The following is a 16,007-nucleotide window of genomic DNA, read 5'->3' as shown; positions in this document are numbered from 1 at the left end:
TACCTCAATAAATGATTTTTGAACTTTCAAGGAGACTTTACAATCCTTTGCCATCCTGAGAAACAAAGGCCTCTCCGAGCTCACCACTCGTAAGTTTCTGCTGCTTATGAAACGTGGTTCTGCCACTCTGCTGTATTTTTGAGGAATCCCCCCAAAAGAGAGTTATTTTGAGTCTAACCACTCCATAGATTCCCAACACAAAGAATCTTAGAGTTGGAAGGGATTGCAAAGGCCATCTAGTCCAAACCTCTGTCATGCAGGAATACGTAACTAAAGGACTTCTGAAAGTTGGGCATTCAACCTCTGTTTAAAGACCACCCTCCAAGTCAATATATTTCACTGTAGTACAAAAATTATTTCTAATGTTTAGGTAGAATCTCTTCTTCTGTAGTTTAAATCCATTACTCCATATTCTGAAGAAGCAGGAAACAAGCCTGTTCCGTTTTCGGCACTATATCACTTCAGATAGCTCAGGTTGGCTATAATGTCACTTATCAACAAGTGTATAAATTTATACACCTGTTGAAAAGTGTGGAAAGTATTCTTAAAACAATATGATGCTGCAGGTGGAATCCCCCTTATCTGAAATGCTTATTTTGAAATGTCTGTCTTTATCTCCATATACAGAGAGCATGAGAAATAAGGGGGAAAGGGGGCTAGTCACATAACCAGCACTTGTCGTCTTTTCCATAATGACTTTTGGCACACTTTTTGCTCTTTTAGCAAAGTTGCTGGGAAGAGAAAGGGAAAATCTATCTCATCCTATGTGTCTTTTCATTCTCTCTGGGCTGCATACAGGAGAAGGCCAATGGGATGACTCCATGCTCATCCTTGCAGCCATTTCTAGGCTGCCTGCCACACTGTGTGTCAGAAGCATCAAAGACCAGCAGAGTGCTAATCAACAGTTGGAGGTCAAGCCTTTTGTCCAACAGAGAGGCAAACATTAGAAGAATAACACAACATAGAAGCCGAATGTCCATTCCAGGGCCATGAGCTGAATACCAGAGAATCCAGACTTTGAGGTTGAAATCAGAATCTGCAAGTCAAGGTCCAAAAATAAGCCCAGGGTTCAGGAAACACGAGAGAGAAAGAGTCCAAGATCATAGCTTGCAGAACTGACATTGCAGCCAGCAAAAGAGGTGCCACCCTTGAGCTCCTTATATCCACAGGTGTTACCTGTTGTTGTCTCGCTTCTTGGCTAGTCTTAAGGACCTAGATAGCTGAGACCTCTTCTTTGCAGGTTCATGAAAGCTGGAACAGTGGACTCTTCCTCAGCCTGTTCAGAGGAACTTGCTTGCACTTGTTATGCAGGCTGAGATTTAGTAGCTGCTTCCATGGATGTCACTTCAAAGCTTGCCTGAGGGATTTGTTGGGTACTGCTGGGCTCCAACTCAATCACTGAGACTTCCACCAGCATCTCCTCATCCATGCTTTTCAAGCTATCCACAATGTCACCACTGGTGAGTATGGAAGTATGCAGAATATCTGCTTTTTATGGGGGCTTCTGTAAGTTGAGTCCTTTCAATTTATCCTCAAATCTTTCCCCTATTAGGTCTCCTTGAGGGAAAACTCAGAGGGAAATTTGATGTGTGATTAGCCCCCTTTCCCCTAAGGCTGAAGCAGGCAACTAGCAACCAGTTGTTTTGGTTTGTGGAGCTTTTCCATTTTTCAGATAAGGGAGATTCAACCTGTAGCAAGTGCTGAGTCCTTTAACTGTGTTGTGAAATCGACATTCATGGATTGACCCACAGAATGTACCAGAACATTTTTCTGTTGGATACAATAAGGATGACATTCACATTAACCATTTAATGCAGTTGGAAGCTAGCTAGCTTCCAACTGCAATGGCTATACAACAAATAGCCATGAAAGGACACAAATCCTTTTTTTGTGCAGTACTCACTTGGGCCTCAAATAATTTGCACAGCGAAACCAATTCCTTCAATACTGCATTAAATGATCAGTGTAGATGAGGCCCCATTGTGCAATGAAGAATGTACAGTGGGCACTGCTGCAATCCCAGTTAATCAAGTGGGACATTGAAAGCACCAGCAAATGGTGACACACATTTAGGGATGCACAACTGCATTGCTGGAATCCTGCTGGAGCAGACTCATTGAGTCAACTGTTGGATGGTGAGTCAACATGTAGGTCAAGCCAATACAGCCGATGATGTCTCAGTGGGACTTAGGACCATGTGAAATGGGCACACTCATGGAACTCCACTTGGACAGCTATGGAAAGTATGCATCCATTATACAAAAAACAGAAAAGTCCAGTCACATGCTTAAGAGAATTTCCATTATGAAGCACTAGAATTCCAGGTCTGTTTTTTTTTTCCTTACCTAAAATTTGGTCTGCATTTTCCAATAGTTCAAAATCATCTGTGAAATAAAAAAAATAAAAGTAAAATCACATGTGTGGAGGTCATTTTTCTATATGAAAAACATATCTTTAGAGATATAAAACACCTACTTTATTCATAAACCATTAGCTACTTTCTAGAGGGAAGTTCCAAAGTGCATCTACACTGTAGAATCAATGCAGTTCGACACCCATTTAACTGCCATGTCTCCATGCTGTGGAATAAAGTTAGTTGTAGTTTGGTGAGGCAGTAGTATTAATTCCACAGTGCATTAATTCTGGTGTAGATGCATCCTTAGTTACTAGTACAACTACTTATATATCATGATATACAGTAGTAGTAATAGTAGTAGTAGTAGTAGTATTTGGAACTCATCACATGCAGTCAGGACCTGGAACATTTAGAAGCAATGTATCATCCATGTGACCTGACTTGGATGAAAAAAATCTGTGCCAACAATGATTCCTTCTATTATAGACCAAATAAGGTTGTGAACACAATTTCCACACAATACTATGGGCAATAGTTGAATATGAAGTTGATTCAGTCTCCCTGATTGCTTCCCAAACAAACTTGGGACACATCAAAGTGTTTTCTGGCTCAGTGGAAATCACGCTTGCAAATGTTCTTGTGAAAAATGGTACCAGAATACATAGGGACACTTCATTCAGAAACTAGCCCATGGAAGTACATGACGACTTTTAATGAAGCAAACCATTCACTGAAAAGCCTCCTTTTTCCATAGAATCATAGATGTGAGAGATCACAAAGACTGTCCAGTACAACCCACTGCCATGCCTTACTCTTGTGTAGAAGCACCACATTTTTGTGCAGAAATCAAATATGTGCCAAATACAATATTTACCAATATGTTGGATTTCTGCAAAAAAGTAAAATCCTTGCAAAAAGAGCTTCCAAAAATGAAAAAAATGAAAAATGTGCAGAAATGTTCACATATTCATCCAGTACGGAGAAAACCTTGATGTTATTCATGTATGCATCTAAGAATGAAACATGTAAAAATTTAAAACCCCAGGTGGGAGGCATGTTGGAGATAACAGTCATAAGGTAAAGGTGTTCTCCTGACATAAAGTGTAGTCGTGTCTGACTCTGGGGGTTGGTGCTGCTCTCCATTTCTAAGTCTAAGAGCTGACGTTGTTCACAGACACCTCCAAGGTCGTGTGGCCGGCATGACTGCATGGAGCGCCGTTACCTTCCCGCCAGAGCTGTACCTACTGATCTACTCACATTTGCATGTTTTCAAACTGCTAGGTTGGCAGAAGCTGGGGTTAACAGTGGGAGCTCACCCTGTTCCCTGGATTCGAACCGCTGACCTTTCAATTAGCAAGTTCAGCAGCTCAGCAGTTTAACCCACTGTGCCATCGGGGTGCCATCGAGGGCCGGGCTGTGGTGCAGCTTGCTAGTAACCAGCTGCAATAAATCACAACTGACTGAGAGGTCATGAGTTCGAAGCCCGGGTTGGGTTAAGGCCCCAACCATTAAATAGCCTGGCTTGCTGTTGACCTATGCAGCCCCAAAAGACAGTTGCATCTGTCAAGTAGGGAAATTTAGGTACGCTTTATGCGGGAGGCTAATTTAACTAATTTACAACATCATAAAACTGCCAGCAAAACACGAGGAAAGGAATGAGGAAGTACAACCACTAGTGGACAGTGAAGCAACAGCTCCCCCTGTGGCTGGAATTGTGAAGCTGGAAAAAAATGTTAAATGCCTCTGTGTCTGTCTATATATGTTGTCTGTCTAATGGCATTGAATGTTTGCCATGTATGTGTATATTGTGATCCGCCCTGAGTCCCCTTCGGGGTGAGAAGGGCGGAATATAAATACTGTAAATAAATAAATAAATAAATAATACTTCCGGTGGCATATTGTACATTTAATAAACCTCCTGATATAAATAGCTTCAAAGCCTGGACTTACCTGGTTGTGCATAGGCCATGCTATTCACATCCCAGCCTGAAAACAGAAAAAAGATAATTAAACCAACATATACAGCTGACTTGTTTCCCTTTATTACAGTCAAGCCTAACGATTTGCAGCTGAACTGAACATCTAATGTTCCTGTGTTTGTCATATCTCTACTCTGTTTGTCATATCTCTACTCTTCGATTTGGCAACATTTACATTGCCATATAATGCTGTTTAACGGCATTGAACAACATTATATGGATCTACTACACTGAGCATATAATGCAGTTCATAATGCATTATATAGCAGTGTAGATCCAACCGTATTTCTCCTGAGCTGAATTTCCAAAGATAAAGCTCTTTGGAGCAAGAACATTATGTTGTCATTGCTAACTTGTATTTATTTTCATATTCTTGTAGGTCTGTTTGTACCATTGTTTTGTGCACTTTCTGAACAACACATGCTTCTTTCATTTTCATAACGGCAATAATTCAAATTTTGTCTATTAGAGTGATGATGAAGCTTGCCAATGTCTGAAACTTACAAAGAAAGACCCAAACAAAATTTTTACCTATCACTAATCCTTTTGTAAACAACAAAGGAATGCCAAATCTATTTACCTTTTGGAGTTAATGTGTTTTAGTGAGAGATGATGAAAATATTTAAGTGTGGTGTATCATTTTGCCACTAGATGGACCTGCAAGCTTTCCAAATTTCCTGGCAATGTGTCTGATCTATGGAGAAGAGACTCAATTAAATGCATCAGTGCATCTCATGTTGCCTTATTCCGTTGGTGCATCTACATCAGACATGGGCGAACTTGGGCCCTCCAGGTGTTTTGGACTGCAACTCCCACAATTCCTAACAGCCGGTAGGCTGTTAGGAATTGTGGGAGTTTCAGTCCAAAACACCTGGAGGGCCCAAGTTTGCCCATGCCTGATCTACACTGCAGAATGAATGCAGTTTGACACCAATTTAACTGACATGGTTCAAAGCTGCGGTATTCTGCATAGTTAGGTGAGACACCAGCATTTTTGTCAAAGATTTGCAAAACTACAACTCTCCTGATTCCACATCACTGAGCCATGGCAGTGCAAAGTGGTTTCAAGCTGCATTAATCCTACAATGTAGAGCTACCCTTTCTCATTGTGCTGGATTTTTTTAACATCCCAACCTCATTTTTTGGAAGAGGCAAAAAAAAAACGAACGCAACCAGAGTTTTGAACCTCCCAATCTCATCTCAAGACACAAAACCACAAACTCAAGGTAAAAAGTAAAGGTAAAGATTTTCCCCTGATGTTAAGTCCAGCTGTGTCCGACTCCGGGGGTTGGTGCTCATCTCAATTTCTAAGCCGAAGAGACAGCGTTGTCCATAGACACCTCCAAGGTAATGTGGCCAGCATGACTGTATGGCGCACTGTTGCCTTCCCGCTGGGGTGGTACCTATTGATCTACTCACATAACAGCCAGTGTTGTCCGTAGACACCTCCAAGGTAATGTGGCCGGCATGACTGCATGGAGCGCCGTTACCTTCCCGCTGGAGCGGTACCTATTGATCTACTCACATAAGAGCCAGCGTTGTCTGTAGACACCTCCAAGTTCATGTGGCCGGCATGACTGCTTGGAGCGCCGTTACCTTCCCGCTGGAGTGGTACCTATTGATCTACCCACATCTACATGTTTTCAAACTGCTAGGTTGGCAGAAGCTGGAGCTAACAGTGGGCACTCTGCTCCCCGGATTCGAACCTGCAACTTTTTGGTCTGCAAGTTCAGCAGCTCAGTGCTTTAACACACTGCGCCACCGGGGACTCCTAACAAACTCAACCTAACTTTTAAAAGTGGCATTCCAGAGGACTGGTTTTCAGCTCATTCCAGTTAGCAAGTTCTCCCTTGTTCCTTGTACATCTTCCTCCCCGTTAAAGACTTGTTCTGCTCTCCCTTTTTGGAATGCTTTTGTTCAGAGCCTTGACTGACATTGCAGAATCCGCTGTCCTCCTGGGTAGCGTTTGTGCTCATCCTTTCCAAAAAGATCCTGGCCGTTGCTATAGCGACACCAGCCTGCTGTTGGGTATCCAAGAGGGACTGATAAGAAAGCCTAACACATGTCAAGAGATGCATATCTGGGAATCAGTCCCATCTCCCCAATGGGCAGCCACTGAAGAACGGACGGCTCTCCAAGTCCCACTGTTTAGCTTTGGAGATTTGTTCCTTTTAAAGGGCTATCAACTCCGATGCCTTCCTTCCAGAAGAGAACTCGGGTCTGCTTTAGGCATCGAAACAGGAGAAAGTTGATGATATTCAGAGGAAGAGCTTCCATTTCTCAATAGGGCTTCTATATTTATTATCTCCAGGAAAAGGGGAGGAATTTTGGGTAAGAGCGCTATCTTGAAAAATGCATGTTTGCATCTACAATGTCGAATGAACAGTTTGACACTATTTTAACTTTTCCAACTCAATGTTACGGACTCCTGGGAGTGTGGCACGGCATTCTTGGGCAGGAAAATACAAAAATCTTGGAAAACTACTCCCAGGAATCCATAGCATTGAGCCAAGGCAGTTTGAGTGGTGTCACTGTCTAACTACATGAATTCCACATTGTAGATGCACACTATGTTTCCATTTGACAACCACACAGAAGATTATTACCGTAGTCGATGTTCACCATGCTGAAGAGTGCTGGGCATTTCACCACGACGACCTCGCCGACAAAGGCAGGCTTCCAACAGGTGATGTTGTCCCACATCCCTTCGCATGCTGTGGAAGAAAAGGAAGTCAAATTAAGGAAGGAGCTTTTGCAAGGTCTTCCTTTTGTTGGAGTTCAACCTCCCACTACCCAAGTCTCCAGTCCTCAATGAGGAGTAGTTAGTTAGCTTAGAATAGGCTGAGGGAAATCCCTTCCTCCTGTCTTCTGAATGACAGTTGTAATATATCTATTTCTTTACTCCTCTCTGTTTCTGTTCTCATTCTGATTGGTTATGTAGAATGGATACTTTGCAGGTGCATGCCTTTTGTTTTTGACTTCTACTTTTGGATCTTGGTGTGTTTTGTGCATATTGAGATCTCTCTCTGCTTGTATGTCAGGAGAGATGTAGTGTTTGGAGATTTTCCTCTCTCTTTGAACCTTAGAAGAGATGGGGTTAGCCAGAGTAGCTAGGACCCAGTTCTTTACTATTACGAAATGTAGATATTATTTTTGTAAATAAACCTTTTGTGATTGTAAAGACAGAACTCTGCATGCTTGCCTCCTAAGCTCTAAATTCTTTACAGCCACATGGCACTTTATGCCCTGCTTGCTGTGAGCTGAATGCTCAACTGTAAGTATCTTGTTTTTATATTCTGGAAGCTCTTCTGTTTTTGGGTAGTTTTTCCTAACACCCAGAAAATCCTGATGCCTTTTTCACTCTCCATAAAGGGTGTCTAGACTTGGAATTATTGATCATCAGTTGAACTGGCAGTGTGACGCTGCATTCACGAATTCAAATGCTATCTTAGCTTGCATTAATAGAAGACAGAAGAAATGGTAACCTTATTCTGTGGTGGCTGGATGCCTTGTTTTAAGAAAGTTATAGACAAGTTGAAGTGAGCTAAGAGAAGGGCAATGAGATCGGTATGGAGAACAAAACATGTGGAATGGCCTGTCGGAAGAAATCTGGTATCTAAATCAGCTGTCAGAATTTAAGAGAGAATTGAAGAGCTATCTCTTCCGACAGGCCTACCCAACCAATTATTAACTATTCATTTTAAACTCATGTATTGTGTTTATAGTATTTTAATCTATGTTCCGTGTATTTTATAGAAATACATTTAATATATGAATTGTATATAATATTTTATGATGATGTGTTTTCATCTAGGTTGTACTTCAATCCTGAAGAGAGGTGGGTAAAAAATTAAATCATTTACTATTATTGTTATCCTCATCATCATCATCATTTTACAAGAGTTTTAAGTAGCAGAGTGTACCGTGTTTCTCCAAAAATAAGACAGTGTCATATTAATTTTTGCTCCCAAAGATGTGCTAGGTCTTATTTTCAGGGGATGTCTTATTTTTCCAAGAAGAAGAATTCACATTTATTATTGAATTAAAATAATGAACATTTCTTAGATACCGTACAGTAGTTGTCATCACAAACCAGCATAACCAGACAAACTGTGAATCTTACCAAGAATTTCTTATTACTACAATTATTTCCATGTACAACAATCTATGGTATGTACATCTACCAATCCTGTATGCTCTGGTGTTCTTTTTGGTGGGCATGCTTCCAAGCAAAAACTTCGCTAGGTCTTACTTTTGGAGGAGGCCTTATAATTAGCAATTCAGCAAAATCTCTACTAGGTCTTATTTTCTGGGGATGTCATATTTTCGGGGAAACAGGGTAATCAACTTTGTTAAGAGAAGATCAAGGACGACATAATTGTTAGGACTTTCTGGTAGAGAAAACTCCCAAAATACAGCAGAACATCCAAAATATGCAAACACAGGATACTTGTAGTTGAGCATTCAGCTCACAGCAAGCAGAGTGTGAAGTGCCATGTAAAGAATTTAGAGCTTAGGAGGAAAAGATCTAGAATTCAGTCTTTAAGATTAAGTAAAGGCTTATTTACAAAAATAATAACTGCATTTCTTAATAGTAAATAACTGAGTCTGAGCTACACTAACTAACCCCATCTCTTCTAGGGTTCAAAAGAGAGGGAAAAATCAATCAGAGAGAGGTTTCAATACACACAGCACACACAAAGATGCAAATGTAGAAGTCAAAAGCAAAAGGTATGCACCTGCAAAGTATCCATTCTATATAAAAAATCAGAATGAGAGCAGAAACAGAAAGAAGAGAAGAAGACCCGGGGGGGGGGGGGGGGGATTTCCCTCAGCCTGTTCTAAAGGTAACTAACTACTCCTCATTGAGGACTGCAGACTTGGGCATTGTGGGATTGAATTCCAACAATAATTATATACAGTAGAGTTCCAGTTATCTGACTTCCGCTTATCCGACACACTGTATTATCTGACGCGCTGGCATCTTGCCCCTCCCAGCAGTTGCCCGGTGCTTGGAGAGGCCTGCTTCGCATTGCTGTTTTTCTAGACAGCAAGGTGCATGGGGCCTCTAAAGGCAGGTGCTTGCCAAGAGGGACAAGACGTGAGCGGCACAGACTTTTCCTCCCAGCAAACATCCAGCTTGCTGGGAGGGATAATAAAGGTAAAGGTTTCCCCTGACATTAAGTCTAGTCGTGACCGACTCTGGGGGTTGGTGCTCATCTCCATTTCTAAGCCAAAGAGCTGGCATTGTCCGTAGACACCTCCAAGGTCATGTGGCTGGCATGACTGCATGGAGTGCCATTACCTTCCCGCCGGAGCGGTATCTATTGATCTACTCACATTTGCATGTTTTCTAACTGCTAGGTTGGCAGGAGATGGGGCTAACAGCAGGTGCTCACTCCGCTCCCGGGATTTGAACCTGGGACCTTTTGGTCCGCAAGTTCATCAGCTCAGCACTTTAACATACTGTGCCACCAGTGGCCCCCAGGAGGGATAATAGGGCCTCCCTAATATCCAACAGTTTTGGTTATCCATCATTCGGCCTGCCCATTTATGTCGGATAACCAGAACTCTACTGTACTCTGAATACTTCAATAGCTGCAACAGAAAAGAAGATATAGGCTTGTTCTTTGCTGTGCTGAAGAATAGAACTAGGTCTAATGTTACAGGAAGGTAGATTTCAATTGAGCATTAGAAGAATAGTGGTTCCGCAACAGAGCCAATTGCTTAGAAAAACTGGGTTTTCTCCTTGTCTGGGTGTTTTCAAAAGGAAGCTGGTCAACTACCTGCTGGGGAGCCCATCTTCCAAACGGCTTTCCTAGGATCTCAACTTTATTCACCAAATAGCTTCCAAATCTTGGATAGTTTTCTTAATATTTGGATTCGAAACCATGGCGTATTTGCCATCTCCTTGATGTGGGAACCACCAACTGTCATTGTTTGGCAGGCGAATCTTGGGAGTTAACGCTGTGTTTGAATAGACGGAGGAATGAAAAGAGAAAACCAGCCTTTTGCGCTGGAATCACATTCTCGGCGCCTGCCAGGAAGAGCACTTTCTCCTCTGAGCTGCTTATTCATGAAGCCAACTCATCCCTCACTGGTGTGAAAAGCTCTCTTTTCAAGTCCCTTCAAAGGAGAGTCTAAGATGGCCAGCACCAAGCTATTTACATAAGAAAATATTTCACACGCGGGGAAATGGGTTTCGGCAAAGCTGGGATCTCTTATCTGAGACTGGGAAAACACGGCCTTTTTCTATTCTCCTCAAGTTACTTATTTTCACCCTGGCTATTGGATAGTTATTCTGAGTTTATACTTGGAGAGACCATTTCTTTGTCGTCTCCCTTCCTCTAACAAAATCAATTCAGAAAGAAAATCACATGGATGTTTTGGTGGTTTCTAGCACACCGGAGCCAGGGATTCATGGCAAAGAAACAGCAAAACTGGGGGAATCCATTATTTGGAGTGATGTTCTCAGAAAAACAGTTTGACCCCCATTCTTCTGTTTCTTCAGTACTTCTCTTTCCAAGGCTACAACCCTGAATGTCAAAATTAAATGACAGCTGGCTATGAAATACTTTCTGGATTTACCACTGATCTTCTGTAGACCCTCCCTGAGTCATCTCCTAACCATGTAGAAATAGGAGACATTTCTGGCTATAACTCAGTGGTCCCCAACCTATGTTTTTCCATATGTTTTGGACTTCAACTCCCAGGATCCTAGCCAGCTTGCCCAACAGTCACACATTCTGAGATCTGTAGTTCAGAAACACCTGGAAGACCAAGTTTGGAACCTGTTGCTGTAACTGAAGCCTTTGAGCCTGGAAGAATCATGGTTGGAGTGTTGAACTATATATGATTCTGGAGGCCCGAGTTTGAATTGAAGCTTTCCATAATAATCTCACTGGGTGACTTTAGGCAAATTGTACAATCTCAGTCTCAGAAGAAGCAAAGCCAATCCTCTTCTCAACAAAGCAAAATTTTGTAATTCCTTCACTGTAAGGCCAGGCTGTGGTGCAGCTGGTTAAGCAGCCAGCTGCAATAAATCACTCTGACCAAGAGGTCATGAGTTCAAGGCCAGCCCATGTCAGAGTGAGCACCTGACAATTAAAATAAAAAAATAGCCCCTGCTTGTTGTTGATCTAAGCAACCGAAAGATAGTTGCATCTATCAAGTAGGAATTTAGGTACCGCTTTGCGGGGAGGCAAATTTAACTAATTTACTGTGATGCCTCATGGGCCTTGTAGTCCTGCTCCTAGTGCCATCGTGGCAGATGAAGACATGGGGTTTTCGCCGGTTCAACAAGAGCCGGAGTCCTTTCACCTGCCGGATGTTGATGTTTGTCCCCAAGAATTCAGTAAAACAGACCTTGGACATTCCTCGCCTCCGTTCCCTAGAAAAGAATCCTACTGTGCTGACAGAGGAGTCAGGGAACAGAATCGCAGGAGTTTACGGATTGCTGCCAAACAACAGGCTGATTAGACCTGCTTCCCTTGGGAAATTCTAAGGAGTCTTGCATCTGGACAAAGTTGGGTTTCGCTTCCCGTTCTCTAGGGAAAGAGATTGTTGGCGGGAAAACGAGACCCCAATATAGGTGCCTGACGCGGGAGAATCTTTGCGGAGTCAACAGAGCAGATTCAGGAGTAAGATTGTGTGTGGACTTCGTAACCCCAGTTCCTTGCTTCCCGGATTAAGTATTCAAGACTTGCCTCGCTTTGCTATTAACCACGGACCTTATTCTAAGAATCACTGTTTGCCTTGTATCCAGCCTTGTATCCAGCCTTGTTGTCAAGCTACCTAGGACTCCTGAGACTCAGACATTTCCCCACACTATTGCTTGGCAATAGTGTGTGTTTCGGTATTGGATAAAAACTTTGAACTCTAATATCATTTATTGGACAATACATTTTTGGACTATATTTGACCTCATTTGAAAGGTCTGCTTCTGAACTATATTCTTCACTTGTTTTTATTGCTTTTATACATTTCCTTAATAAAGATATTAGATAGAGATTGGCCTCCATGTATGGTTCTTGGTGCCCTGCTGCCAGGGGTCTGACATTTACAACACCAAAAAAATCATCCAGCAGTGTTTGGAATGAGGAAGTATCCAAGGACTCAGTGTCACAGTGGATGATGAAGATGCTGCTCCCCCTGTGGCCGGAATCGAGCATCTCCTCAGGAAGCTGGAAGATGGAGAATGTTAAATCGCCTCTGCATCTGTCTCTGTCTCTATGTTTATATGGCATTGAATGTTTGCCATTATATGTGCACATTGTGATCTGCCCTGAGTCCCCTTCGAGATGAGAACAGTGGAATATAAATACTGCAAATAAATAAAATAAATCAGGAATGTCTTGAAGGTTCACCTCAACAACAAACATGTAAACAGATGTGAATTGGGTTGTTGTGAGCTTTTCAGGCTGTGTGGCCAATGTTCCAGTAGCATTCTCTTCTGATGCTTCACTTGCATCTTCAGAGGTCTCTTAGCAGTGAAAAAGTGGATTGTGTATATCTATCCGTCTGTCTGTCTATCTCTCTCTCTCTCTCTCTCTCTCTCTCTCTCTCTCTCTATGTAATGTCCAGGATGGGAGAAAGAACCCTTGTCTGTTTAAATGTTGCAATTAGCAAGCTTGAATAGAATTGAGTAGCCATGAAGTCAATAAGTTAGAATATGTGCATAGAGGTAGCCTGGCCTTTGTTGCCTGGAGGCATCCTCTATTTTGGAGGTGTTACTTGGCCCTTGATTTTTTGCTGTCTAGAGTTCTCCTGCTTCTGAGTGGCGTTCCTTAATTACTGTCTTGATTCTGGTGTTTTTTTAAAATACAGGTAACCTATTGTGTTCATTTTCATGGTTTCCTCTTTCTGTTGAAATTGTTCAAGTGCTTGTGGATTTCAATGGCTTCTCTGGGTAGTCTTACATAATTTTTGTCAGAGCATTTCTGTGTTCTCAAATAATATTCTGTTTCCAGGTTAGTTCATCAAGTGCTCTGCTATGGCTGATTTCTCTGGTTGAGTTAGTCCGCAGTGCCTTTCATGTTCCTTGATTTGTGTCTGGCCAATGCTGGTGCATTTGGTGGTCCCTATGGAGACTCCTTCAATGGTGAGAGGATCCCTCTTATCCTTTGCTGAATGTAGCATTTGTTGAATTTTCTTGTTGGGTCTGTAGATTGTTTGGAGGTTGTGTTTCTTCATCAGCTTCCCTATGCGGTCCATGGTTCCTTTGATGTATGGTAGGAACACTTTTCCTCTGGGTGGATCTTTGTTTTTACTCTCTTAGCTTGTCCTTGGACTTTCAGCTCTTTTGATGTTTGTCATTGAATACATACCCATTGGGCCTGTAGAGCCCAGTTTAGGTGATTCAGTTCACCTTGGAGGAGGTGGGCTTCGCAGATCCTGTTGGCATGGTCTACCAGGGCTTTAATGAATTGATTTGATCATATTATCCAAGTTCAAGTAGAGAACTCTACCAGATTGGATTTCTAGCCACCAACTGGATACTGAGAATCCTGTTTAGCTTTTGGGCAATGAAAAGAGTCCAAATTAAAGTAAGCTTCATTTCTAGAGGTGGGCCGGGCTGTGGTGCAGGGGGGCCGGGCTGTGGCGCAGCTGGCTAGTAACCAGCTGCTATAAATCACTACTGACCAAGAGGTCATGAGTTCAAAGCCCGGGTCGGGTTAAGCCTCCGACCATTAATAGCTCCGGCTTGCTGTTGACCTATGCAGCCCCGAAAGACAGTTGCACCTGTCAATTAGGGAAATTTAGGGACGCTTTATGCGGGAGGCTAATTTACAACACCATAAAACTGCCAGCAAAACACGAGGAAAGGAATTGAGGAAGTACAGCCACTACTGGACGGTGAAGCAACAGCTTCCCCTGTGGCCGGAATCGTGAAGCTGGAAAAATGTTAAAAAATGCCTCTGAGTCTGTCTAATGTATGTTGTTTGTCTGTTGGCATTGAATGTTTGCCATATATGTGATCATTGTAATCCGCCCTGAGTCCCCTTCGGGGTAAGAAGGGCGGAATATAAATACTGTAAATACATAAATAAATAGATAAATAAATAAATAGAGGTGGGTCTGCTTTATGAGAAAGTCTTCATCTTTGCCTAGATCCCATGAGAAGAGGGTTGTAGAGATGCTCAAGGATCAGTCCAATTTGACGAATCGTGAACAGAGGAAGGACTTTCCAATGGACCCAGAAACACTGCTTGAAAAAAGGTGAGATTGTGCAATTGCTTTCACCCTAGTCCACATTTAATTAAATCATGGGCAGGCAAAGCCAGGCAGCGCTTTTCTTGGTTCATGCCACCGCATCGTGTCTCATCAAGATCCTGCTCTCAAAGCAATATTTACTATTCTCTTTGTGAGTCAGAATGGCTGCTTAGCAGAGTTCCCTAGAGCTGGGAGATGCTGGAAACTGCCTGTTCTGCTCAACTTATTACCTGCCAGGGAAGGACAAGGAAGGAATAGAATGGTGGTGGTACCTCTAGATGATCTTACACAGCAAGAGAGAAGGACCACCTTGTCTCTGCCTCTCTTTCTTTCCATAAGGTTGAACAATAATAGGTGGTAGGGTTTTTCTTACTCTTTCCTTCATATTCCAAAAAAGCACATACATGGTGACAAACATCAGTGTAGAATTTCCCCCTTTTCTTTCTTTCTTTCTCTTCTCCCTTAAGACACATGTGTTACATTCATTCATTGGCTCGTATTCGTTTAATAGTCCCCAGTTAGAATAAAACCACCAAATTAATGGGATTTACATACATGTTGACTCACTACTAAACATCTGATTCAGTAAATCTGCTGTAATTGGGACTCGCTAACAACTTTCATGTCATTAACAGTACTTTAGCTAAAAATGTCATCACCGGCAATGTAATTGGTGATTGATTAATTAAGTTTAAATTTATACTAGGTAAAGCTAAAGGTTTTCCCCTGATGTTAAGTCCAGTTGTGTCCGACTCTGGGGGTTGGTGCTCATCTCCATTTCTAAGCCAAAGAGCCGACGTTGTCTGTAGACACCTCCAAGGTCATGTGGCCAGCATGACTGCATGGAGCATGGTTACCTTCCCGCCAAAGCGGTACCTATTGATTTACTCACATTTATCCCAGCAGACTTCAAGGATGCCACCATCATCACCCTTTTCAAGAAAGGGGACAGAACAGACTGCGGGAACTATCGTGGTATCTCCCTTCTAACCTCCGCCAGGAAAATCCTCGCAAGAATCCTTGCAAACCACCTTCTCCCTGTCTCAGAAAACACCCTCTCAGAATCCCAGAATGGCTTCCATTCCTCCAGAGGAACAGTGGACATGATCTTCACTGCACGACAACTCCAAGAAAAATGCAGGGAACAAAACCAACCAAGCCCTGGCCCTTGAGCGCTCTAATTGGAGGTCAGCTGTAACCAGCAGTGCTGCGGAGTTCGAAGAGGCACGGATGGAGGGCTTAAGGGAGAAACGTGCCAAGAGGAAGGAGCATCAAGCCAACCCTGACCGGGACCGCCTTCCACCTGGAAACCGATGTCCTCACTGCGGGAGAATATGCGGGTCAAGAATAGGTCTCTTCAGCCACCTAAGAACCCACCCCCAAGACACCAAGGATGGAAGACAATCGTCCTCGAGCTACGAGGAATCGCCTAAGCTTAAAAAAGCATGTTTTCAAACTGC

The 16,007-nt window shown here is 42.6% G+C and overlaps 1 protein-coding gene across 10 annotated transcripts in view; it reads right to left on the bottom strand.

Annotated features, from left to right (window-relative positions):
• adcyap1r1 (ADCYAP receptor type I) overlaps positions 1-16,007 on the bottom strand; it is a 119,322-nt gene that overhangs the window by 45,306 nt on the left and 58,009 nt on the right. For all 10 annotated transcript variants that reach the window (XM_062957808.1, XM_008112218.3, XM_008112219.3 and 7 more), the window contains exons 4-6: positions 6,942-7,049; positions 4,307-4,342; positions 2,346-2,384 (exon numbers count right to left, since the gene is read on the bottom strand). In XM_062957808.1, the coding sequence (XP_062813878.1) occupies positions 2,346-2,384; positions 4,307-4,342; positions 6,942-7,049 (183 nt within the window). The remainder of the gene's footprint in view (positions 1-2,345; positions 2,385-4,306; positions 4,343-6,941; positions 7,050-16,007) is intronic.

This window comes from Anolis carolinensis, chromosome 6 (assembly GCF_035594765.1).
Source record: "Anolis carolinensis isolate JA03-04 chromosome 6, rAnoCar3.1.pri, whole genome shotgun sequence".
In the NCBI taxonomy this organism is placed as follows: domain Eukaryota; kingdom Metazoa; phylum Chordata; class Lepidosauria; order Squamata; family Dactyloidae; genus Anolis; species Anolis carolinensis.
Note: the sequence above shows the minus strand (reverse complement) of the source record. Positions and strands in the feature narration are given on the sequence as shown.